The sequence below is a fragment of the Pleuronectes platessa genome, chromosome 11, assembly GCF_947347685.1.
Source record: "Pleuronectes platessa chromosome 11, fPlePla1.1, whole genome shotgun sequence".
Taxonomy (NCBI): domain Eukaryota; kingdom Metazoa; phylum Chordata; class Actinopteri; order Pleuronectiformes; family Pleuronectidae; genus Pleuronectes; species Pleuronectes platessa.
In genome coordinates, this window is record NC_070636.1 from 22,017,887 (window position 1) to 22,044,521 (window position 26,635).

Genomic DNA, 26,635 nt, shown 5'->3' on the forward strand with positions numbered 1-26,635 from the left:
TGACGCAATATTCCAGACAATAAGTAAAAAGTGATCAAGAGGATTCACACACTTTCTTCCCTGATGTGCAGATTGGTTCATTTGAACACAACCTGACCACAGATCTGCTCAACCACCTGGTCTTTCTGCAGAAGGTCTTCATGAAGGAGGTCAATGAGGTTATTCAGAAGGTGTCAGGTACTTTCACTCAGACCCACATACTTATTACATACATGTTGTAACTGAGGTGAGTTGCTGTGGGAAAAATGTTTGACACAAACCAACAAATATCTATGGAGCCTGTGCAGAACTATCATTTTCACTTCTCCTGCTGTTGTAACGGCCCGGGTTTCCATTCAGATCAATAAAGTGAATCTAATCTTAAACATCTGACTGCTCCCCGCAGTATCCTGTAGCCTACAGCTGCTGCTTAATTCTCTCAAAGAAATCGGTTTTCCACACAGAACAATGCTCAAGGCACTGGCACAAATCCAGTGGTGTTCATTTCCACAACGATATTGATAGTAATTTGTTTAACTCGCTAAGCTTGATCGATGTAACTGCCCAACAGAGGGAGAACTGGGAGTTTTATGCCATTTTAGCGGAAAGAGTAATGGTATAGCCTTCAGCCGAGATTGTGGCAAGTATTCTCATCAAGGAGAAGTCTTAAAATCTAGTTGTAATGGGACACTTCATCAGATATTACACCTCGCACATTTTCAGACATACACGGACGATAGAGTCACACTCTATCATGTTATCGAGCATTTCTCAAGAGTCTACGAGAGCAGGTGAGGTTGACCTGTTTCTTTTCTATGCGTGCAGGAGGAGAACAACCAATCCCACTGTGGAACGAGCATGACACCTCAACCGATGCAGACAAGCCAAAAATCCTGCTGTATTCACTCAGCCTCATGTTCAAGGTATTTCATGTTCCTCCTGTCATTATGAAACAGCACATCAGTCAGGAATGGTTTTGGTCCGTATCTTTTGTTTTGCGCAAAACAACCAGTAGAGTGTTTCTCTCTCTCTCTCTGTCTACCAGTGGAAAAAAGCTGCACTGTTATTCTTCAGCCAGATTTTCTTAACATACACCAGATCTACCCTCACCTCTTATCAGTGGTCTCGTGGACAGGTTAATTTCTAAAGTTCTAAATGTTACTAATACAGTTGCCCCCATGAAGATCATTGTTGTCTCTGATAAGAATAACGCACTATAGACGAACGCCCTTGACTAGTCAGCTGTAAAAGTTAAAAATAGAGAGTCAGAACACAGGTGTTGAAAAAACAAACTTCAGGTTAATTATGAACCTGTTCAGATCTGGTTTTAACATCCGCATGAGGGATCCAAAAACAAGTGGGCAGCTTTTTAACCCAGTCTGAGTTTACAGATTTGCTAATGTCACTGTGTGTATGTGTGAGAGAGAGAGTCAGGAGTGTCTGACTGAATTAGTGGTGGTGTTGAGGTGGCTGCAAAAAAATTCTACATATGGGCCTTGAGAAGAGTAAAAATACTTTTGATTCACGGTGAAACTGTAGCAGGTCAGAGCGCATCAGCTGAGTAGGCGGCCCCTCATATCTGGCCCAAGGGCCCTTTGCATTCACACAGAGAAAACAATGTGACCACCTGCGTCCCAGACAATCTTGAATGTGGTCTGAGGGATTGGGTCTCAGGACGCCTTGATAAAAATTGTACAAATATCTTAATTTATATCAAATGTTATCCACCATGTCATGCAATGACTTTGCATTGTTTTTTAGCTGATACAATTCTAAGTCAATCGATATCCATCTCAGGAAAGGTGACTGGGTTCCCGTTGCCACCACTTTGTTATACTTTCTCCCACTAGATTATGCAGCCTTGACAGAAATTGAAACACCTAAGGCCTCCTCTCTGCTGCCTTGATACTCGGCCTACAAGCTTATTTTAAAGTTGCTTTTAACTACTGAGCATGAAATTAACTCCAGACACAATCAATTGTTCTCTTCATTCTGTCAAATAAAAGCTCTAATCTGGAGAGGACTTGCACTAATAAATAACTATAGGCTTAAATCAAACTTAAATTTGTTTTAGTAAAGATCATTGAACAGTTCTTTGTTGTTTAAGGACTATGCTTTGTCTGAATTTGGACCACACCACTACCCTGAGAGTGAATTTACTCAAGCTTTAAATGTTCTTTATATGAACAGTGACGCATCACACATTATTGTATTGTTGTTACCTGATCTCAGCACAGCATTCGACATAGTTGACTGAAAGATGCTTGGCACATGGGTGGGACTTTCTGAGTTAAAGCGACTGTAATTATGAAACTAAGTGAACTTAAGGGCATCCATATGTGTTTTGAGTGTCAGTTAATCTGGGAGGAATTTTCTGAATGTTGCTGTCTTGATTACAGGGAATCCAGATGACAGCAACCACTCCCTCCATGCGAGCAGTGCGCTTCGAGACGGGTCTGATCGAGCTGGAGTTGTCCAACAGGATCCAGTGCAAAGCTCAGCCAGGCGGCAGCAGCAGTTACCTCAAACTGTTTGGCAAATGTCAAGTGGATCTCAACCTGGCCCTGGGACAGATAGTCAAGCACCAGGTACAATTCAGCCTCACCCTGGTTTACATGTGGCAAAATCTGTTGGGGCAGATGCAGAAACAGCTGCTTTTTACCAAGTTGTGTTCCTCTTGCACTTATCCTAGGTTGCTCCCTGATCCCATTTCTCCTTTCACTGTACAGGTGTATGAAGAAGCTGGCTCAGACTTCCACCAGGTGGCGTACTTCAGAACACGGATTGGTCTTCGGAATGCCCTGCAGGAGGAGATCAGTGGCTCCTCAGACAAGGAGGCCGTCCTCATCACACTTAACAGGCCCATTGTTTTCGCTCAGCCTGTGGCATTTGACAGAGGTGCCATTTACATATTGTCTATATCACATCTAATATCAAATGTTAAAACTGAACTTATGTGCCTTAAAGGGCCCATATTGTGTAAATTACATTTGCTGGGCTTTTACAATACCTTATAACTTTAAAGGGGTCAGTACGCTTTATTTCTTCTGACGTGCCGTGTCGCTGTGCTCAGTACAGAGTAACATTAAAACTCCTTTGTGAAACTCAGGATGTTACTTCAACATTGTATGTTACTCATACATTGACAAAACTTGAACAAACATGATGAGGGTGTAACTTACTGTTCAGAAACATCCTGTTTTAACCGATTGTAAATATGTGGCTGGTCTTCTATAGCAGTATCCAAACATAATGTGAGTTTCAGCTGTGTTTACAGCCAGAGATCGTCAGATGCGCCAGAATGACACTGGTGATAGGCCTGGTCTTGATCACTCAAAGTGTAGTCAGCTAATCAGAGGAGGTGCTCAAGAGGCAGGCAAAAACAGCTGGTTCTGTATGCAGCTCCAGAGAGAGGCAGAAGAGAGGACATGGAAATACACATTGCAGCAGTTTTTTCGTCTTTAAACCCCTGATATATCATCTTCGGAGTACCAACGTCTCGAATTTAGTTATTTCTGTTGTGTGGGAAGAGAGTCATGACCATGTCCCTTTTAAACTTGTTTGGTACAAAATACCAAAACATCCAAGTTGACAATGACAACAAACAGTTTCAACTCGCATGTTTTGGTATTTGGTGACTAAATATAGCTCTCAAGTATATCCCATTTCAACACTGGTTGCATCTGGCTCCTGTATCTCACATTCAACAAAAATACAACAACGGGCTTCACATGACATTCATGTTCGAATTTCCTGCCGTTCAACCCCTTCCCGTCTCCCTCCTGCAGCTGTGCTCTTCTGGCTGAATTACAAGGCAGCCTATGACAACTGGAACGAGCAGCGCTTGGCCCTCAACAAGGACATTCACATGGCCACCAAAGAGGTGGTGGACAAGCTGCCAGGCATCCAGCAGACATCAGCTCAGGCTTTCAGCACGCTGTTCCTGCAACTGACCGTCAACGACCTTGGCATCTGCCTTCCGATCACCAGCTCAACACAGGTACACCAGCTACGATTGTTTTTTCATTTTTTATCTTTTTACATTTAAACTTGCGGTTGTAGATGTTGAACTTAATATATGATATTGTATACCTATATATTCATATATGATTCATAAACAATAGTACACAATAGTACATTTTGATGTAACATATAAATGCAGGGCTATATCTTGAGCAAAGTCCTTTCATCTTCCTTAGTGTTAAGCAGTTTTTTTTCATTATTCGAAATACATGCAAAGGTTATGGTTTGCTTCTTTTAAAAGCAAGTTTTTGTTAAGATAAATCATTTTCTGCAGCTTGCTATTATTTTGAATCTCATTACAGATTAGTCTCAAGTTTTTTTCTTCTCCTCTGGTACTTTGATGACCATTTTGTTTTTATCAGTAGCCTTGAGAAGGATAATTGCTTCGATGTTCTTTGTTCCTAAAAAGAACAGTTCTTTTGTTATCAGCTGTGATATCAGTGTTTCCCCTACAGTAGGTTACAGTAGGTGTGAAGAAGGTAGAAAGGCTTCTAACTTAACATACAAACCTTCCCACTAATCTGCTACACCACAATACATTTTTGATTTATGATTGGTTCCTCCCTCCACTTTCTGCTGCATTAGCCTTTATAGAAATATTTTAGGGGAAACACTGGATATTAATGAATGGTCCATATCAGTTGTCTTGTTATTCTTACGTCCATAGTGACGAGATATACCAGCTGTCATGTCACACTTATTTCCATAGAGAGGACAAGCACCAGCTACTGAGGGCATCAACTCTGAAGCTGGGGCCAGCACATCTGTAGGCCGCCATAAAAATGCAAGAAAAGTAACCGACAGTTTCTTAAATCTCTTGTGATGGCTTGTTGTGGGACAATGACTTACTGTGATCAATTCTCTTCCATAAATACAACACGATTCAAGTTCTCCTCTGTTTAACAATAGCAGGTCACACTACTACCTGGCAAAACAACTAATGAGCTTGAGCATAAGCTTGACCTGGTGTCTGATGTGTTTGGGGTGTGTAATTACAGAATAGAGACAATGCCAGGTGATGTCCAGATTGTTGCTGATGTCTTGCTAAATTAATTTTCAGGGACAACCATGCAGTTGTATGAAGTGAAACTTAAAAAAGGACAACAGTGCAGTGATTCACATGGCAGGGTTTGTAAGGGAAGGCATGTGGGTATTAATTTACCTGGATTCCTGTGGTAACTGCCCCAAAACTATGGTCTGATCTCGATCAAAGTCATAATAATAAATATCTATTTGGAGGGTCAGGCGGTGGACACACATTTACCTTTCTCAAGTTATCCACCCATTGTCTTATCCGGACTTGAGGGAGCTGTCTAAGCAGCGTATCCCAGACATCCCTTGCCATGCTCTCCAGCTCATCCTGTGGGATCCTGAGGTGGTCTCAGGTCCCTGGGAATATTCAGTCCCTCCAGCGAGTTCTGGGTGGGTCTGCTTGCAATTGGGCATCCCCAGTAAACATCCAAAGCAAAGCGTCCAGGAGATATCCGGTCAGATGCCCAAACCACCTCAACTGTCCCCTCATGACTTGAAGGTGCAGCGGTTCTACTCCGAGCTCACCCCGGATGTCGGAACTCCTCACTTTATCTGTGAAGCTGAGCTCAGACACCCAACGGAGAAAACCCTTGTTGGGTGCTTGTATTCTGGGTCTCATTCTACCCGGAGCTTGTGGCTATAGATAAGGGTTGGAACAAAGATTGACTGATGAATCAAAAGCTTTGCCTTGCGAATCAGTTCCCTCTTCACCACAACTGTTCCCAAAACCGAGACCTCTCCTCACTAGATGATTGTCCTCCCTCTGCCTCCAGTTATGACTGAGGTAATGATCAGACTCCTGTTTTAGTACCAATGCAGAGTATATCCAGAAATTCAGATAATATGGACAAATCACTTCAATTCCTGGACAAAAACATAATCTAACAAACTGCAAAGCTTGGTAACATTTCAGATGTAGCTGTATGATCCTGTCCTTGTTTATAGTCATTCATGTGCATGTTTTTGCAAATGGCATAATTGTTTTGCAAAACTAGCATGTTTTGAGTCGAGTTAATCCTGCAAAGTATTGAAATGCAAATGAATGTAACTACATTTATGATTCATTTATTTGATTCATCGAATGGTAATACAGAACAGCAGAATGAAATGTTACCATCTACTGTAAATATGCCTTTTTCCGAGCACATGGAAGTGGATTCTTTTTTCCCATTTTCCCTTGTCCTGTGTAACCTCCCTCTGCCTGCCCCTCCGCCAGGCCAACCACAACATTGATTTTGATGCCGGCTCAGCGCTGGTTCTAACCATCGAGAGCACGCTAATCACTGCCTGCTCCTCCGAGTCCCTGGTGAGCAAAGGCCAATTCAAGAATTTCTGCATCCGCTTCGCAGAGGGCTTTGAGACCTCCTGGGATGATTGGAAGCCTGAACTCCGAGGAGATATGGTCATGAATGCTTGTGAGTGACCGATTATATGCAAGTTTGAAAAGTGTTACTGAGATGGTTAATTTTGTTTTCCATTTTACGATTAGCCTTTTTTAACACCCATACTTGATCATTGATTAATTGAGGTGGAATGGGCTGTTCCCTTTACCTTGTGTTAATGCTCCTGAGCTACTTCTGAATTATTCCTTCTATTTCTAACTGTATCCTCAATGTTCCTGTTATTGTGTGGTTGTTAACCTGGCTTCAGTTGGTAGAAGCAGAATTGTGTCTTTCCATTCAGCATCTCAGAAATATTGACTGGCTTGTTTCTGTATGTGGTCCGTGTGCAGGTGTAGTCCCTGATGGTACATATGAAGTATGTTCCAGGACTACAGGGCAACCGTCCGCAGGCAAGTTCTTTTAACTAAGCCATAGGCCATAAAATATGGATCACACCCTCCAGCTCCACAATAAGCATGAGACAATTGTTTGAAATTTTAATTTTTGCATTAATTTCATCCACATCCTCTGCTGTGCTCTTCTCTCCCTCTTTGTATTGTCCTCCTCTGAACAGAGAGCAATAGCGCTGGTACCTGGACTCTCAACGTGCTTTGGAAAATGTGCGGCATTGACGTGCACATGGATCCCAACATCGGCAAGCGCCTGAATGCTCTAGGCAACACGCTGACATCACTGACAGGCGAGGAGGACACTGACGACATCGCCGACCTGAACTCTGTCAACATGGCGGACCTTTCAGATGAGGACGAGGCTGACACCATGTCACCCACGATTCACATGGTCAGTCAATAGAGGCTGCATTTGTTTGCATTTATTTTGTGGTCGTAGGGACTTGAGTTTTGACTTACTTTTGTCGACTTATTTAACCAATCCTTATGGTATTAAACTGTTAATATGATTTTAGGATTAATATTTATTTGTCAGCTGTTAGATAATATTATATTTTGATATCAATTCTACTCACAAATGTCTGTTAAATATCATGTTACTCCCAGAAACCAGTTAGCTTAGCTTAGCAGAAAGGGAAAATCTTTAAAAAGCAGCTGCTAGCACATCCAAAGTGACAGTTTGTGGTTTTACGGTCTGTCTGTCAAGGTACAGCTGGCTCCTTGGTTACCTGACAGTGACATCAAGACAGCAGGAAGTCACTCCCTGACCAAGAAATACTCCCTCACATGATCCTTTTTGTTGGTTTTACTCTTTAGTTTTTGTGTTGATTACTCAAACGGGATACATTTTCTTGAATAGCAAGGTTCGATTTCGCAACATTTGAACAGAGCTGGGCGTTACCACCGGTTTCCAGTCTTTGAGCTAATCTAAGCTAACAGGCTGCTCATGTTAGCTCCCTTCATATTGACTGTACATAAATTAGAATAATATTGATTCACAGTAAGAAATTGAATAGGTGTATATCCTGACAATTGAATGATACCTTTTAATATTTCATCAATACATGTAAAGAAATCCTACCTGGCTTCCCTCAAAGTTTCAGAGGGTTAGGTCGTTCACTCTTCCAACTGTCCATCCATCTGTCCCTGCCGTTGTTTACAGAATCCAGAGTTCCAGTTCAGCCCTCGGCTGACCTTAAGGAAGCGTCTGGTAAACCACATCCTGGGCCTCAGCCCCAGGCCTCAGAGTGTGTCTGTGTCACCCGACCACTCAAATTGTGCATCGCCTCGCCCGCAAGCGAGCTGTGACAGGGCCCAAAGACCTCTCTCCTGGTCCTGTGTATGTAGCATCACACAGTGTTCTCTCTGGGCTGAATAAATCACTGGCAAGGTGGCGTCAAATCTCAGTCACCTGCCATTAACAGATCAAGGTTGTGGATTCCTTAATGCTAAGCAATGCTGTGGTGCGCTTTAGCTAAATCTCATGTTAATAGAGACTAGTGTTGCTTAGCATTTACTTGCACTGCCCTCCTCATTGAGCTTCAGTGCCGGGTGAAAATAATTAATTGGTGTAACATAATTCCTGTGGCATCGGAGCTGTATTTTTTCCTCTTTCACTTTGAGTGGAATGGTGAAGGTGGTGGTGGTGTCTTCTGTTTTGTGATATTTTATTTTGTCCACTGTGGTGTTAATTAGACATAACATTTTTAAACGAATCATAGCAATAAAATAAACCTTTAATCACAGGTTTGGGAATGATGTCTTCTTACCTACAGCAGCTGCCTGGCAGAAATCTTTGAGACAAAAATTGTTTTTTGATCTGCAGCTTTGTCATGACTTTTATCAGATAATTGTGTTTTGGTGTGTATCAATGCTCTGACCCAACAGGAGACAATTGACCCAAGGAGGCAAATGGTGATGGGCAACGTGATTGACCCTAGAGGCAGGAAGGTCACCAAGAGGGTGGTGGACATCAGAGAGCTGAACGAACAGGCCAAGGTCATCGACGACCTCAAGTAAGATTTGCTTTACCAACATTAACTTCATTTCTTCTGATCTGATATCGATCATTTTAAAAGCTTACACTGGTGAAGAAAATTCTTCTGTTCCACTGCTATCTTGTTAAAACTATCATCCTCTTCATGAGTGCAGGAAGCTTGGGGCCAGTGAAGGCACCATCAACCAGGAGATCCAGCGCTATCAGCAGCTGGAGTCTGTGGCCGTCAACGACATCAGGAGAGATGTCAGGAAGAAACTGCGTCGCTCCAGCATGAGGGTAAACAATCATCTCCTCCCAAGTTAGAGTTGTATTACTTTTATACCTCAGGCTCTATCCACTTGAAATTACACAAAATAGTGACATAATGGGTGCCATATTTTTTTACGGGACCTGTTTCTGTGTTCTTTGCTCTGTAGGCGGCCTCTCTTAAGGATAAGTGGGGTCTTGGCTACAAACCAAGCTACAACCGCTCCAAAAGCATCTCTGCAGCCGCAGGCAGGCCACCTCTGAAAAGGATGGACAGACAAAGGTAACAAACGATCGCAGGCCTGGCACTGTATAATCAGAGAAATTATACCATTAAAGGTGCTTCAACTAGCATTTACTGTAAACAAACAAGACCACGTAACCGCTGTCTGTGACCTCTGCAACCCATTTACCATTAACGCTCTCGTAAAGAGGATGTAGTGACTCACAAATCAGCACATTCTGTTGAGGAGAGAAAGTGTTTGCCCCATTTGTTATAGAAAAACACAGAGATCTCAAGGTTTATTTCTTTAAAGCAGTTTACACGCTGCAGAACCTGTATAAATGAATCTCATTAACTCTAGAGTAAAATTGATAAATCAAAACGACTGGAACTAAACATGATGAACAACAAGGAAAAAAGTCTTGACTCAAACCTACTAAGAGCAACCTAATATCACTTAAAACTTGACATGTGTATATATTTGTATCACGTGCCACTCCCTGTGTCTGTAGTTCCAGAATAGGAGATGTAGATGATTTGCCAGACATCAGAATGGATGCTTCATCTCCCGGACCCCGAGTCACCTTCAACATCCAGGACACGGTAAAACTTAATTTTAACATTTTCAGCACCATTTTACTAAAAGAAAGATATAACACATTATGATTGTTTTACTGATTTAAGATCATTTGAACTGAACCAATATTAAAAGGAGATATAAGTTGTTTTTCTATTTTTTGTTTTGTCTATGATATGTTTTTTTGTGTATGCAAAAAACTTAAAAAAACTAAACAAAGTTCAAGGTAAGGGAGCTTCATGGCCCTACAGAAAACACTACTCAGCCAATTGTTTATTTGTTAATCCCTCATTTGGCATCACGATGCCCCGAAATAACATAGGACACATCTAGCAGTTGCTCTGCTACACCCCTACCAAAGCCAGGCAAAACCAGAGGAGGGGGTCCTAAAGGGACAAGAGCTAAAGCCAAGAGTTTCAGACAGTGGCTGAAAAGATTGCTGCAGCAATTGACAGTCTGAACATATGAGACAAATTACAATGATATGAGCATAATATGTCTCCTTTAAGATGAGTGACAATTTTGTGCCATTTTATATTGACAGTTTGAATGTTATCATCTCACCCTTCATTTGTGTTTGTTTCGCACTTTAGTTGATCGCCAAGCTCCATGATATTTACATGATGCTGTGACTCATATGATGTCATAGGATCCTCAGTTTTACGGTTTATTTTTGAGATGGTTCAAAGGGAGACACCGTTGTGCTTTAAGGATTTGTTTTCATTTTTAACTCTTTTTTTAATAACTGTTTTGTTTAATTGAAGATTAATAATCAGGCATTGGCTTTGGCCTCTGCAAATTCACCAGTCAGTCCAGAGGAGATATTCAAGGTATATATGGTTCAAAAAAATTTCAATTAACAAATTAAAAATCCTAACCAACAAATACTACTTCTGTTTCCTCCTCTCTACTGTGATTCCCTTTACGGTGCTGACAGGATTATAATATGCAAAATCAAGACAGGATGATGGGATATTATCTTCTGTTGGATAGATATACAACAGTGTGCTAATTTGCATAATAACATACTGTTACCCTGCACTTTGTGTCCCTAGTTATATTATGATTCATTCCTGGTGCACAGAGATCACCTGGATTTATATTTAAAGCTGGTATTAAAAGTAATATTAAAGTTCCAAACTCTTTATTATTCCTCTGTTGACAAAAAAAACCCTGATGCTTCATCTGCCCCAGAGATATATGAGACAGCAGCCCATCCCTGACTATATTTGGATGACTAAAACCCAAGTGTGCTTTCAGATATTAGTTTGCTCGTAAAATATAAGGCTTCCCCCTATAGATGCAAGGTTATGGTCGGTATGCTGCTCAATGAATTATGGAGGGTTAATATTTTCATCCTGTCTTGAAACTGCATAAAAACATCCAAATCAACTTATCTTCAACCTTAACAAATGGCCTGATCTCTAACAGCGATGCATGGGTGGCCTCTGAACCACATTCTGTCAGCTGTTGATTGACACAACCTGTCCACCTGAGAAAACCCTTGCGCTGATACAGTATTATTATTGTTTGATTTATTTATCCACTGGTTCTGCTATAAAATTATGTTGTTTAATAGCAGTGATTGCCCAACATCACAAATTATGAATAGTTTATATAATTAAAATATTCGGAATGGGGAAAAAGGATGATTCACTCGTCTCCTCTGTGAAAGGCTGAAGCCTTAAACAGTGTTACCTTCCTGTTTTTGTACTGTAAAGAACTTATAACACTTACCAAGTTTCCCACCAAGGTGCATTTTTTGGCACATATTATAGAAAACAGTGTTGCAGATTACAGTCATAGCAATATGAAAATTAAGACTTTTCTACTTTATGAAAGAGAAAATTCTTGAACTTTTGACTGATTTGTATCTGACTATGTCAACAAAATATTAGCTTTACCCTTAATCCAAGACTTTGAGAAATATGTTCTACCCTAAACATTTTACTAGACAGAAGCCATCATGAAGATGAAAATGTAAATTTAAAAGAAAGTTTTTATTTCCCATGAACCCAGACTGAATACCGAATCTAGCTTTAGTGGTATTTCGCTGCTTGGTTTAAATAATTAAATAATCTGGCTTCTTTCAATCGTTCTTTAATGAAGACAGACCCAGACTGACTCTGGTAAAGGCAGCAGACCAAGTCTGTTACACTTCTGTCCTTCCTTCTGTCATCTTAACCACCTACTTCCTTTGGTCGATCATTAAGGAACAAACTTACATTAATAACATGATTGGGGTTTCTTGGATTTAAAAAAAGTCAAGACAATCAATGTTGTTGAGCTGATCCTCAGACTGGTCACAAATCTCTATTAGTCTCAGATGTTGTTTGCTTTCGTCGAACATTTTCATTCTTCACACATTTATCAGTGTCCAGCAGCAGTCAGCCTCTTTCCAAACCTTTCTCGGGCATCTGTGGTTGTTTCTGACAGCTGGGCTTCTTCTCCTGCTGCTATTAAGGACATTCTGCTCGCAGACTCCGGTGCTTTGGGATGGTCATCCTCTTGAAAGTGTGTCTTTCCGTTGCTCCTGTGGTGGTGTCATGTATTTGGTCATCTTCCTGTTTTTCACACTCTTTGTTTAATTTCTTTCCACTGACAGTATCTGACCTCTCACCTCCTCTGATCAGTGGCATGTTGGTAGTGTTTTGTAACATGGAGTAATAAAACTGAAACAAACCCTGAATGGCTATAAATAAAGACAAGAAAAAACGTGGTACAAAACACTATCTCCTTCAAAGTTACGATCTCTTGGCTAACTTCCTACTTAAGTCATCAACTACATCAGCAAAATTCTTCATTGATGCCTTTAAATAGGAAGATCTTTATACAGACGTATAAACTGTCCCCTTGTGTGAGTTTTACTTTCTGCCCTTCTTTGAAGTTCCCTGAGGAGACAGAGGTGGACCTGTTGTCAGTCTCCATTGATGAGCCATCTCATCTTCATCATCACCATCATCTTCATTCTCCATCAACTAGCGAGGGCCATCACTCAGTTTTCAGTGCCCCTGGCACACCAGCTGTCTTCTCACCCATTCTTCCCTTCCAGCATGATGACATGCGGCGCGACGACCTTTCCTCTTCCTCCTCCGAAGACTCCGAGAAGGAAGACGAGTTTGAGCGTGAGAAACCACAGAGCTACCGAAGGCCTGTGTGAGTTGTCTTGTTTTTGTCCACTCAAGCATAGCTGTGATAACATTTTAAGGAAAGCGCCGTTAATCTCATTGCGTGAAAGCTTTGCTTTTATGATTAATGTTTTCAACCGTGAATGCAGCTCTGCAGTTTTCAAAAAACAATAAACATCCTCTTAACTGTTTGTTCACAGCCAAGCATCTCACAAGAAGTCCTCTGGCTTTTCTGCCGTGAGTCAGCTCTTCAGCGAGCGCTGGCCTAGCACGCCTGCCAACCGCAGCTTCGGTGGCCCAGCAACTGAGAGAAACATTGACTTTGAGCTGGATGTCCGTGTTGAGATTGACAGCGGGAAGTGTGTCCTTCACCCCACTACTCAGCAGCCTGAGCACGAGGACATTGCCTTAAAGAGGTACGATGAAATTCATGTTATTCATCCTGAAAACTACAGAATTTAACTTGAGGTCTGTACCAATTCATTTTTTAAATAATGTTGCTTAAAAAGTCAAATCAAACTCTACGCTATAAAGTCCACAGGAAAGGTTTGCCAAATAAAGTTTTAATGCTGTACCTGAGACAGAGATGACAGGCTGTTCTCAGTGGAAACAAGAAGTACAACATTCTATATTCAGCTAACCAAACAGAATAAGGCATAAGCAAACCTTCCTTCTACATATGACAAGCCTCTATCCCTGCGGGGTCTATAGGAGCTGCGAGCGCAGCCTGAGGAGTCTGGACCAAGAATCTCCCCCCAAAAAGAAGAAGCTGCAGCCCACCTACACCTCCACAACCCATCTGTTAGCTGGAAAGAAATGTCCCTCCTCTCTGCAGACCAAATCTAATGACATGGAGACCACAGTCTTCTACATTCCAGGAGTAGACGTCAAGGTCAGTTTTTCCCTGAGTATCCAAGTTATCCACAAGTTTCTTCTGCGCTCTGTTTATTTATTTTGTAACGTTTTCCCTGCAGTTGCACTACAACTCCAAGACCCTGAAGACGGAGTCGCCCAATGCTTCACGTGGATCGTCTCTCCCCCGCACGCTCTCCAAAGAGTCAAAGCTGTATGGTATGAAAGATATCGGCACTCCCAACCCTCCCAATGCTGTCCAAAGCAAGACTAACTCGCTCCTACCTCCCCCGCCCCCACCTATCCCATCAGGTACTGAGCATTCCCTCATTTTTAATTGCATGCACGAGCACCATCCGTAATCAGCGAACTTAAGAGTGCCACGTCGCTCCGATGTGATGATTTACATCCACACGCAGACCCTCCGAATCAAATGCATGTGATTACATCCTTTATTTTTAAGGCATGAATCCAGAGGGCACCTTTGATCAGAGTGGCTCATGCATATTCATGTGCACCACATAGGGAATTACACCAAAGACGGAGAGAAAGACAGAAACTACTGTTAAAGTGATTCCGCTTAATTTAAAGTTTACGAAATGAACTGCCAGAAGTGTTGCAGACGTTTGGTTTAGACCTTAGCCGTGACTCTAGCTCTCATGTGTCTGCAGCCAAAGGTAAAGGCAGTGGAGGGGTTAAGGCAGCCAAGCTGTATGCCTGGGTGGCCCTCCAGACTCTGCCAGAGGAAATGGTCATCAGCCCCTGTCTGCTGGACTTCCTGGAAAAAGCCCTGGAAACCATTCCTATCACTCCAGTGGAGCGGAGCTACGCAGGTTGTCTCATTGCACCAACTGATCTTCAAGGATACTTATTGTGCATGTGTATGAAGGACGTCTTTACTAGTGTTGGTGTTCCTCTCTCAGCTGTAGCTTCCCAAGAGGAGGACATGGGTCAGTTTGACCCCGTGGAACAGCTGGAGGAATCCACCACCTCACTGGTTTCCTCCTCCACTTCAGCCTACTCCTCTTTCCCTGTGGACGTGGTCGTCTACGTCAGAGTCCAGGTACGAACAACCTGACTGCAGTTCTCACAGCTCGCTCACTATTTTTTCACAAACATTTACGGCACGAGATGATAACCTTAACAAATAAAAGTAGTTTGGGTAACTTGTTCACACATTTTACATCGTTCATCTTATCCTATTGATGAGTTAATTTTTTTTGCTCTACTCATATGTTGTCAATTTGGTAAGTTTTTCTCGTTTCTCCTCGGGTCATACTTCTCAAAAATCCCTAATCAAAAGAAGTAAATGAGGTTAATAATATATCAAACAGAACACTTTAAAAATAATTAATTTAGTTAAATTAAATAAAAAACGAATTACCAAAATCCCTTTTTATAAAATCTAATTTATTAGATAAAAGATTTTTACCAGAGTTTTTCTGTGTCGTGGGCACTATACTTTATATTGTGTATATTTTAGTGGTTATAGTTTATTCCCATTAGAGCTGTCACAACATTCGATTTTCACTAATTTATTATTTTTGCAGTATCTAAAGAAAAGTAAGAATAATAATTATTAAAATAATCAGTCAACTTCATCTTTAACATTTGTTATGCTTGTAAACTCTAATCAATGTTCAATATACAAATATCTTCTAATACCTACCATGGTTGTGCTGATAGATGATGATCTTTTTGATTGAAGGTGGTCCGAACGATCACGTATTAACCAATTCTTTCATAGATGTATTACATTATTATTATTATTATTATTATTATTATTATTACTACTCATTCTCATAGAAGTACCATTGAATTAGATAATTAGAAGTCATATTTGCCCTGCTTCATTTCCTGCATAAAATATTTCCTTGTCAAGATAAACACATGCACACATACACACAACTCTGAATGTGCCGTTTGTGTGTAGGTGCCCCACTGATATGGAAACAGAGCCGGAGGAGATCAGAGACAAAACAGATCAGTTTTATTAGTCTATTTGATTTATGTTTTTTTAAAAAAAAAGGCAGATGTGTATTTGTAGTTTTTAATTCATATCTTTGGTTTTCATTTGTGTCCAGCCCTCTCAGATCCGCTTCAGCTGCCTCCCCATGTCCAGGGTGGAGTGTATGCTCAAACTACCATCTTTAGACCTGGTCTTCTCCTCCAACCGTGGGGAACTGGAGACCCCAACAGGAGGCCACCCAACCGACGGACCACACCAGCCCTCCTCCACCCCGCCGGGGCAACATATCCCTAAACCACCACCAAGCAAAGGTGTGACAATGACTCTGCATTCAGTTTCAATATAATAATGGTTAATGTTAGCAAAGGTTGTGCAGAATGAAGGGTGTGAGGTCCAGCTCACACACATTTTGTCCTCTTTACTGTTCTTTCACTCAGTCTGCTACACACTGTGAGCTGATCTATTAGCAGTCACTCCATGCTATGTCTGGGCCCTGTGTGATTTAATGTCGCTCACAGCCTGTTCTCCTGCATTCATTACTCTGCTCTTGGGTCTTATTTTTTATTTAGTCCAGTCACATGTACAGGAAATATACAGTTTGCTCGGAAGTCCAAAGGGAACTGGATGTGAATTAATATTACAGAATACTATGAATATGAAGTAGTGTGCAACAGGCAGTTCATTTAGACCTGTGATCTGATTAGCTTCCTCTTTTCAGATTTTTTCTTTTTTATCATTTGTGTCCAAAAAACAACCACTGTTGGTTATCATATTTTACTTTATTTATTCCTACTCAGTCTTACATCCTCTCTCCTCCACCTCCCTCCAGCGTCTCCGTTATTGGGGAGCCCTCTAGGCAGGAGCCGCCACAGCAGCAGTCAGTCGGACCTCACCGGCCCCCCAAGTAACTCCTCGGGCCTCAGCTTCACCGCCTGCATGTCTGACTTCTCCCTCTACGTTTTCCACCCCTACGGGGCCGGAAAGCAGAAATCTGCTGTGACTGGGTTACCTCCGGGCCCGGGGCCATTAGGTACGAGGAGAGGGGAAAACTGCTGTAATGTTGTTGTGTGCTTATGAAACAGTGACACAGGTTTTCACAAAAATCGGTGTTTAATATTATGGCTGAAAAAGACTTAAGCCTCTATTCCCCTGGTCATAAAACCAACTAACTATTTTAGTGGGAAAGGAGCCAATCGCCTTTTTTAGAGGTTTTACCCATGTTAAAAAAAAACTTGTTAGCATGTTAAATAAAAATGTGCAAATATGAATATATAAGTCTAGTATGAATTAGAATAACCATAAAATAATAATTTAATCTTGATGATGTTTTCCTGCACGTGGCATCTATTGCGTCTATGTGGCTCTCTCTGAGGTTTCTACGTATTTTTACCCTGTTAAAAAGGTTTTTTAGTAGTTTTTCCTTACTCCTAAGGTCCTAAGGCCCTATGAGACGAATTGTAATTTGTGAATATGGGCTATACAAATAAAATTTGATTGATTGATTGATAAAAACAGATTAAAGTTTAAAGAGCATCATAATTATTTCCTCTTTTCCTTAAGGTACAGTAGACGAGGAGCCATCCTCTGTAACAGGGAGGAAAGACTCTCTGAGTATCAACCTGGAGTTTGTGAAGGTCAGTTTATCCAGGATGAGGAGAACAGGATGCCCCACATTCATCGAAAGCTTCATTCCTGCCAAAGGCGGCAAAATGGACACCACCCTCATCAACATCTCAGGTACATCGTCAGCCCCGGTGAAGGCAGCCTTGTGCATTCGATTATTCGTCTTCTCCATTCAAATATATATATATATATATATAGAGAGAGAGAGAGGCTTAATGGCTATATATATATATAGCCATTAAGCCTCTCTCTCTCTCTCTCTCTCTCTCTCTCTCTCTCTCTCTCTCTCTCTCTCTCTCTCTCTCTCTCTCTCTCTCTCTCTCTCTCTCTCTCTCTCTCTCTCTCTCTCTCTCTCTCTCTCTCTCTCTCTCTCTCTCTCTCTCTCTCTGCCGATGAAGTGTAAAATTTCATTCCAACAGTTTTTTCTTTTTATTAATACTAGTTCCCACAATCTGGGACTGACATAGTGTTATGTATTGTAGCAGTTGAGTCAAGGACATTTGGGTGAAACAAAAAGTGTAGAATCTTTGAGGAATGTGAAAAACCTTTTAAGTAACATAATAATCCAACACAATACAGATGATTTATCCTTCAGTAAGTGCTTTGAGCAGATGAATGGGATATTTTGTAGAAAAGATGGTTGATGATAGGGTGATCATTTTTCCCCTATAGATTTGTCATGAGGTACATTTGTTCGCACATTTTACAGGAATGTGTCGTATATGAACAATATAATCTTCTCCTCTTAGCTGTGTGTGACATCGGTTCGGCTTCCTTCAAGTACGACATGAGACGACTGAGTGAAATCCTGGCCTTCCCCAGAGCCTGGTACCGCCGGAGCATCGCCAGGCGCCTCTTCCTCGGAGACCAGACAATAAACCTGCCAGGTGACTTTTTGACAGTTCTGTGTTTGTTGGTTGGCTAGTAGTATACTTACTATCTATCACTATCTATTTTGTGGAAAATCTTGCGAACTTTATCCGACATCATGCCAAACACAACTTGTGTGGCCAAATTTAGGCTTATACAGTACGTTGCATCCAGTATCTCGATGAACAAAGAGCTTCTTCATGCTTCTGACAAAACTCACCTTTTTTTTTTAATAAAACTTTCGGCCTATTCGTAGTTGACTTCAGTTTGTTAGTAGTGATAAGACTTTGTTAAAATAAAAAAAGGTAAATATTAATTTATTCATTCATTGTTGAATGCAGAACTGTGCAAGTAAATTCATGATTTTTCAAATCTTAGCTTACGATTGTCTTCATCCACTGCAGGTTTAGCTAGTTTTAATTTTTAATATCTAGTCACGCTGACCTTCCCTCAGCCAACATTTCCTCCTACTGTTTCCCATTGACATTTCCAAGACTGTCCTTTACTTACACCTCTCAACCTTTACTTTGCTTCAGCCTCCGGCCCCGCCACCCCCGACTCGGCTGAAAACGTCACGCAACATCTGTCCCCAGAGTCCAGCCGGAAAGCTTACTGGAGGACATGGGACGGCAGCACCGGGACACACATTCCCCAGTCTCCCAACGTCTTTTCAGAGCACTCCACTGGAAGCAACATGTCCCCAGGCGGCCTGGGTCACCTCAAGTCCCCTGCACCAGCTCGCACCAGGAGTGTGTCTGATTCTTCTGCTCCTCGGAGAGGTGATTACCGACATTCCTCAGTGTTTCCTGCATACAGAATGAGATGTAGAAATGGATTATACTATAAAGTTAGTGAATCTTAATGCAGAAGCACATCTCAGATGTTTATGAGCATAGTCCCCAACCAATGGAAATTATGAACTGCTCTGGATCACCTTTTCTTTAATCTTTGTTAATTTTCCTATAGAGTCAGTCACAAAGACATCCACTCCCTCCGTCAGTAAAAATGGTAAAGCAGCAGGTCAGCAGGGGGCGCCGTGGGAGACATTGGTGGTGTTCGCCATCAACCTGAAGCAGCTCACCGTCCAAATGAATATGAGCAACGTAATGGGAAACAACACGTAAGTCGCAGTTTCAGAACTATGTCATGTGGATGATTTTTCCTCTAATAGCTTGAGGAGATGGTTAGCTTGGCTTAGCATAGAGACTCAAAACAGCTGTAGTTTTATTTAGACATGAGTGGCATCAGTCTTTTCATCTAAAGCTGCAACTGGAACTTTTAGTCCCAGGAACCTTCTTCCAGGAACTGAAAAGTTCCTGCAGAACATTGATTGCCTGCGTTTCCACCAGGGGAGACAAATTATGCTTCTGACTTATGAACAACCACCGACTACAACAAGCAGTCCACCAGGTGGCGGTAATGCAATAGACAGTATAATAATGATGATACTTCAACAGTAAACATGAACGAGAATAAGATTATCAGGACTTTGACGTCCGCCAACCTGTTGTACGCTTTTTTTCTGTGGCCTCATTATATCGAAGCAATGAAGTAAAATAGAAAAAAAAACGGTACTTTTTAAATGGTGGCTGATAAAAAAATGCTGCAGTACCGGTTGAGACAGTTCACTAAATTTCCGTCCTTGAGAAGAGACCTTTTTTCCCAAGAACTGTGGTTCCAGCACAATGAGTTCCTTTTATATTGTCATTGCAAAGTACCTATGGTTTAAACTTAGCTAATTTAAAATGAGTGAATAGGCATATTTCCCACGAGGTCAGACTTTTGCCGTTTTTTTTTTTATCATAGATAGATAGATAGATAGATAGATTACTTTATTCATCCCCGAGGGGAAATTAAGTCGTCATAGCAGCCGGTACATTTGAATACAATAAAATACAATAGAATAAAATATAAAATATAAAATATTGCGGAAGAAAGAATAAAAACAGAAACACAAGATAAAATAGGTAGATAAGGTGCAGTGGCAGATGATGGTAATAGTACTGATGATATGATGGTAATGTTATTGTTAGACAGTATATCAAAAATAGTACAGTATATATAGTATATAATATATATTTATAGATAGTAATTATACCAATATAATAGCAGTATATAGTAACAATAGCAGCAACAGTATATATAATAATAATAATAGTAAAAATAGTAAAATATAATAATAATAACATGTATAAATAAAATACTTATATATATACAAAGAATATACAAAGAGTATGATATAATATATGATATATAGTACGGGTATAAATGTAAGTATTTGGCGATACAATAGATAATATACTGTGAGTGTAAAAATATGTAGACAGAGTGTGCAAAAGACAATATTATTGAATAAAATGATGAATTGAGACAGGTATATTTAGTGCAGTTCTGTGATGGTGGCTCTGACAGAGGTAGATGCGTTGTACAGTCTTATTGCTATCATATAAATGATAGCAAAAAATCTTATTCTTGTATTCATATAAAATGATTGAATTAATGCTTTGTTGCCCAATTATCCCAATATTTTAGTTTATTTCATAAAGTTTTTACATTTATATAATTTAATATTTCCGAGGAAGAGAAACTGTGAAAATAAGATATAATCCTCATGCAGTACCTTCTGTGCAAACACCGAGAGAGGATGCAACAATTAATAAATATTTATACATAAACCTGCATCCGTATCATTTCCACCCTCAGGTCTTATATATCTAAGTCCTTTGGCTGTTGCTTCAAATTGGCCTCAAACTTAAATGTGGAAGTAAAAATTCTGGCAAGCTAGTCGAGGAGGGATTCAAGTCAATCAGGAAAGCTGTGAAAAATAACCTGGAATCCCTTTTTGCTGCATTTTTTACTTGATGGACACATCCGTCCATCATGTGATATTCTGAGCCTCTTTCGCTCAGTTCATAACTTATACACTCAAACACACACACACACACACAGCCTTGTACTTCTATCTTAATGAGGACACTCATCTTACCTAACCTTACCTGAACCTAAGATTAACCTTAACTTAAACCTAACATTTACCTTAAACTAACTTTAATTTAACCTTAACGTCAAAACATGTCTATACCCCATAAACTTTAATGAATCATTTTGTTAAGTAACTATACGGATTTAGGTCCACACAACATGATTGATGCCTGGACCACACACAACACACACAAACCACCATCAAATTTCCCTACGAGATGAAAACATTTTTTTAATTAAAGAAATACTTGTATTGAACCACAAAGGTGAACCATTAATTAATATTGTAATCCTACTTGACACGCCTTGAATTGGCACAATTGAGATAATGAGATAATGGCATGCGGTCATACAGACATTCATATAATTACCTAATGATTAGTCAGTCAGACCCAGCACTTGAGGTCGAGCTCTTTTCCTTTTCAGTTTTGTGTTTATTCCCGGGCAAGTCATTCATGTTTCATAGAGATCCCCTCTGCATTATTCAGCAGCGTTTCAGGATGTGCTCACTGTTGTGTTTGCTCCCGCAGCTGGACCACCAGCGGGCTGAAGAGTCAGGGCCGACTGTCTGTCGGCAGTAACAGGGACCGAGAGATCAGCATGTCTGTCGGCCTTGGCCGCTCCAAGCTCGACTCCAAGGGCGGGGTGGTGGGTGGCAACATAGACGTGAACACCCTGGAGATGGTCTGTGAGTAAACAAAGCATTGACTTTTCAGAAATCTGCTGTTTTTCTGCAACTCGTTAGTGACTGTATGTCTCCCAGAAGCATAAACTGTAGGTTGAGCCAGAGTTTAGTGCAAAGCTCTTACATTGCACCTGGAGCAGAACAGTAATAAAATATAGACGTAGAAACACTTCCACATTTTACTCTCACTTTTGCATGCAGTTTTTAAGTAATCTATTATAATGCATTTTTATATGTTGCACACAGTTGTAAATCGAATATATTTAAAGATATTTATTCCGACATGTGCATATGAACATTTATTTTAACATATTTCTCTTTCTGCAGCTTTGCATCAGATACTGCTCATTCATTAAATTTAGTTTTATGTAGAAAACAGCACTCTGTGGAATATCACCGCTTTGTGAAGCAAAAACCTAATGAATTTGAAATATTTCGATTTTTGCCCATGAGTTAGACAAGTAAACCATAGCTGCACAGTAAGGTTTATTAAATTAAAATATAGGAAGCAAAACGACTTCATTTTACAACAACTGTCGCATTTAAAATTGGCTCTTTTTTTGTTAGAGAGAAAGACGTGAGTGTGAATCATTTTTTCCTACTGATTTTAAGATGCAACCTCCAGTTTATAATACACAGAAAAGAAGTGGAATCCAGGGAGTAATTTGAGTGTTTTCTTTTTTAATGTTTTCTGCATTTATATTTAGCATCGTAACAACATTCTGCAGACATTTAATGTAATTTAAATGTGACATTAATTCTGTCTGTGACAATAAATCGGTGTAGTGGCAGCAATACAACTAAAAAGTCCCTTGAGGGAATCTGAAGTCAGCAAAAAGACGAGATTTTCTGTTTGTGTTTCAAAACTTGATTAAAGACCTATTTAAAAAAAACACCTCAAAAGACAGATTGCACTGCAAGACTAATTTAAACACGAGCTTGTGAACTTGGACTTGAATAGAAAGTATTTAATGCCCCTATTTAACATGTGTAGCTTGAACTGTTGATTTAAAGCTTGATACCCAAGCATTGGACATCTTGTGGTCTCTTGCCAGCGCCATTACCACTTTGAAAAAACGGTACGTCTCTGAAGCGCAATGTATCGGTTTTCAAATGCAGCCTTCCTGAATTTGAGACACAACTACAGGCTACATGTGGCTGTAGTGAATACTGCCTGTGGCCTTAGCTGCCCAACTGACATAGCATCAGCGACATTAACGTAATTTACCAAACATCAATACAACAATAAGCACACTTCAAGAATTGGCTACAAAAAAATGTCTAACAGAACAGGTTTTAATAGTTTTCAATCCATTGAACGCTCTGGTCCTAAACATAGTTTTGAAATACAATCCTATTACCTTTTGTCTCAATATTTTCTTCATCACGTTGGATTTTCATTTCACTGTTCAAGCAGCAACTCGGTGCCACAGTGCTAAACACTGGCCGTCTTGTTTTCTAGCCCACATCTCTGAACACCCAAACCAGCAGCCCAGCCATAAGATCCAGATCACCATGGGCTCCACGGAGGCTCGGGTGGACTATATGGGCTCCAGCATCCTGATGGGAGTGTTCAGTAACGCTGACCTGCAGCTGCAGGACGAGTGGAAGGTCAACCTGTGCTCTGTAGACACCAGCCTATCAGAGAAAAGGTATGAAATAATGTCAGCTAATGCTTCGGCGGCACAGCAACACTTGTCTTTACTGTATTAGTGCATTAGTGAAGTGTTTGGAGGATTCTAATAAAGGAGCAGCTTTGTTTGATGAAGGTCGAGCACCGAAAACGTTGCAATTAACAGTGGGCAGGTTTGTTTGCCCAAGAAATAGATGTGCAGAGTGTTCTTCTGTTCTGGATGTTCATAAGGGGCCATTTCACATGAGACAACGTTTAGTCCTATTTATTTAAACTGTGTATTTGCTCATGTAGTCAAGTTAAATTATTACCATCAGAAAGATGGTACATTATCTCCTCATGTCTGCACATGGGCAGAATTACATGACAAAGGAGTGGAAATAGAAACCATAACATCAATGTTTCAAATACATTATGTTTGGAGCAAAAAGTCATTCATGATGCAGTTTTGTTTAATATTTTTCATAATAGTTCTAGCTGCTTTATTTGCCTCCCTGCGTTTCTTACCGTTTTAATCGCAGTCATCTGTTTCCCTCCCCATCTTCTCTCCTCTGCTCCTTCCAGTGAGATCTTTGTCCACGGAGACTTGCAGTGGGACATTTTCCAGGTGATCATTTCACGCTCCACCACACCGGACCTCATCAAGATCGGCATGAAGCTGCAGGAGTTTTTCACTCAGCAGTTCGACACCAGCAAGCGCGCCCTTTCCACCTGGGGCCCTGGGCCCTACCTGCCCCCCAAAACCCCCGTCATCAACCTAGAGAAAGGAGCTGCTGAGCTCTGTAAGTCTGCATTCTTCTTCTATACTGCTGTGTGAAATATTTAATGCAGACTCTGGCATAATAAGATATGCGCAGCATGTGTCTGAGGCAGTCCTGCCGGTTGTAGGAAGCAAAATGATTTGAAATTCTAATAAGCTTAATTTGTATACCACTTTTTCAGTTGTTAAACAAGGTTGTTCAACAACTGAAAGTAATCAAACATGCTCCTGCGATAATTAAAAACAAAGCAGCACAGATTTAAAAAAGATAGTAGGTTATATGAGGATAAAAACTCTATAATATATAAAATCAGCAAGAGTTCCAGCAAGATGCCTTATTATTCCACTCAGAGAGATTATTTGTCTTCTCATTTTGCCTCTCCTTATTGTCTTTGTCACACAGACATGGACGCAGCCCATCACCGCCACTGGCCTGGGGTGTTGAAGGTAATCGCGGGCTGCCACATCTCCCTCTTCCAGATGCCCCTGCCCGAGGACGCAGTGCAGCTTGGAGGTTCAATGAGCCTCCACGGCAATCACATGACCCTGGCCTGCTTCCACGGGCCCAACTTCCGCTCCAAGTCTTGGGCTCTGTTCCACCTGGAAGAGCCCAACATCGCCTTCTGGACTGAGGCTCAGAAGATCTGGGAGGACGGTGAGGAGGAAATGTTCATTTCAGGGACTTAACCTTGTCCTAGCGGTATTAATCAGACTAGATAATCCTTTGAAGAAATAACCACTGAATAAACAAGATGGAGAAAATCCTTATTAGTTCCTGTTGGAATTAGTAGTGTAGATATGAATTTATACATTTATTTTTTAATCTGTTCTTAATGTCTAACATTTGTTTTTGATTTGTCCAGGCTCCATAGATGTTTCTACTTACATCGTTCAAACACTGGATTTCCATCTTGGTCACAACACCATGGTCACAAAACCATGTGGGGCACTCGAGAGCCCGATGGCCACCATAACCAAAATAACCCGACGGCGGCATGAAAACCCTCCACATGGTGTCGCTACAGTCAAAGAATGGTTCAACTATGTTACTGCCATGAGGAACGAAGGTAACAATTATTATTTTACTTTACATTTACATCAATGTCTCTACATTTCATCCTAATGTCGTCACACACAGGAATACACAATATGTATTTCAATACTCCCAAATAACTTAGCCTCACAGAGTCAATGGGATCATTTTAGGGGTTAGCATCAGAAAGTTGCGCCAGAATAGGTGCAAGGTCTAGACTGTCGAAAAAAAGTAAAAAGAAAAAAAAGTTTCCTCACTAACATTTTAAAAAGTGGAGGAATCAATAATGAAAAAAACTGTCATTCAAAAGCTCAGCTGATATGAGAATTTGATATATTTTTTCTTTGGTCACTGATTGCTGAGTAATTATTAAACTTGCATGTGTTTCTCTACTTTCACTATTTCATATGAAAAGTGCAGGGCTGTTGTATTTGATTGCATTAGTTTGTGAGAAGTACCTAATAAACTGACAGCTTGGTGTAAAGGGTTGGTTTTAGTCTCTCAGAATTTTCTCCTCATCAGACAGCTCTGACAAAAAGCTTTTCTTTTCAGAAGAGCGCGTCTGTCTGCCTCGCAGCCGCCTGTTATCTCAAATGTAAAATAGGTGCAGATAGTATTTAGCGAAGCAGAGGAGTGTGAACATGGCCTTAAACTCTAAAGACTTTTCACTTATCTCCCTCTTCAGAGCTGAACTTGCTCAGGAACGTGGAAGCCAACAACCAAGAGAGCGGAGTAGCTGCCAAAAGCTCCAGTCTGCTGAGCAGCTTCCGCAGCTCCTCCAGCTACAACCACGAGACAGAGACGATATTTGCTCTGCCCAGAATGCAGCTGGACTTCAAGTCCATCCATGTCCAGGACCCAGAGGAGCCTTCTCTATCAGGTACGGTGACAGGACATTGCTACGATGAACCACTGATCTCAACTTATCTGAAGACAAAATACAAAATCTATGGACTGGTGCGTGGTCACTGTGGCCTGCAGCGCTGTGTGGAAGCAACCCCCGCTGGTCTCTGCCTCAGAGATGTTCACTCTGTATGCTTTGATAGAAAGTGTTTCAAGAAATAGGATTTGCTTACCGTCAGCATATATTGTTCATGCCTTCCCAGCACTGAGAACATTGCTGCTGATTGGCTAGAACCGTGTTCTGGTCGTCCAGCTTTCTTAGTTTCCCAGATACAGAACCAGAGATGTGTATTTAAACCAGATTTTTCTTCAGCACACACACAGAA

At 40.8% G+C, this 26,635-nt stretch overlaps 1 protein-coding gene across 1 annotated transcript in view; it reads left to right on the forward strand.

The window, feature by feature from the left end:
• The window catches only part of kiaa1109 (KIAA1109 ortholog), an 83,605-nt gene that overhangs the window by 51,649 nt on the left and 5,321 nt on the right, over positions 1-26,635 (forward strand). The window contains exons 55-87 of the mRNA XM_053435026.1: positions 72-177; positions 805-902; positions 2,379-2,567; positions 2,709-2,877; positions 3,768-3,979; positions 4,712-4,795; positions 6,251-6,449; positions 6,767-6,826; positions 6,991-7,217; positions 7,989-8,165; positions 8,714-8,841; positions 8,978-9,101; positions 9,242-9,354; positions 9,807-9,897; positions 10,636-10,701; positions 12,759-13,027; positions 13,200-13,415; positions 13,711-13,891; positions 13,974-14,163; positions 14,523-14,684; positions 14,775-14,914; positions 15,936-16,131; positions 16,650-16,850; positions 17,381-17,557; positions 18,193-18,330; positions 18,850-19,092; positions 19,280-19,433; positions 21,826-21,983; positions 23,443-23,632; positions 24,178-24,395; positions 24,777-25,028; positions 25,237-25,440; positions 26,092-26,286. Coding sequence (XP_053291001.1) covers positions 72-177; positions 805-902; positions 2,379-2,567; positions 2,709-2,877; positions 3,768-3,979; positions 4,712-4,795; positions 6,251-6,449; positions 6,767-6,826; positions 6,991-7,217; positions 7,989-8,165; positions 8,714-8,841; positions 8,978-9,101; positions 9,242-9,354; positions 9,807-9,897; positions 10,636-10,701; positions 12,759-13,027; positions 13,200-13,415; positions 13,711-13,891; positions 13,974-14,163; positions 14,523-14,684; positions 14,775-14,914; positions 15,936-16,131; positions 16,650-16,850; positions 17,381-17,557; positions 18,193-18,330; positions 18,850-19,092; positions 19,280-19,433; positions 21,826-21,983; positions 23,443-23,632; positions 24,178-24,395; positions 24,777-25,028; positions 25,237-25,440; positions 26,092-26,286 — 5,527 coding nt within the window. The remainder of the gene's footprint in view (positions 1-71; positions 178-804; positions 903-2,378; positions 2,568-2,708; positions 2,878-3,767; positions 3,980-4,711; positions 4,796-6,250; positions 6,450-6,766; positions 6,827-6,990; positions 7,218-7,988; positions 8,166-8,713; positions 8,842-8,977; positions 9,102-9,241; positions 9,355-9,806; positions 9,898-10,635; positions 10,702-12,758; positions 13,028-13,199; positions 13,416-13,710; positions 13,892-13,973; positions 14,164-14,522; positions 14,685-14,774; positions 14,915-15,935; positions 16,132-16,649; positions 16,851-17,380; positions 17,558-18,192; positions 18,331-18,849; positions 19,093-19,279; positions 19,434-21,825; positions 21,984-23,442; positions 23,633-24,177; positions 24,396-24,776; positions 25,029-25,236; positions 25,441-26,091; positions 26,287-26,635) is intronic.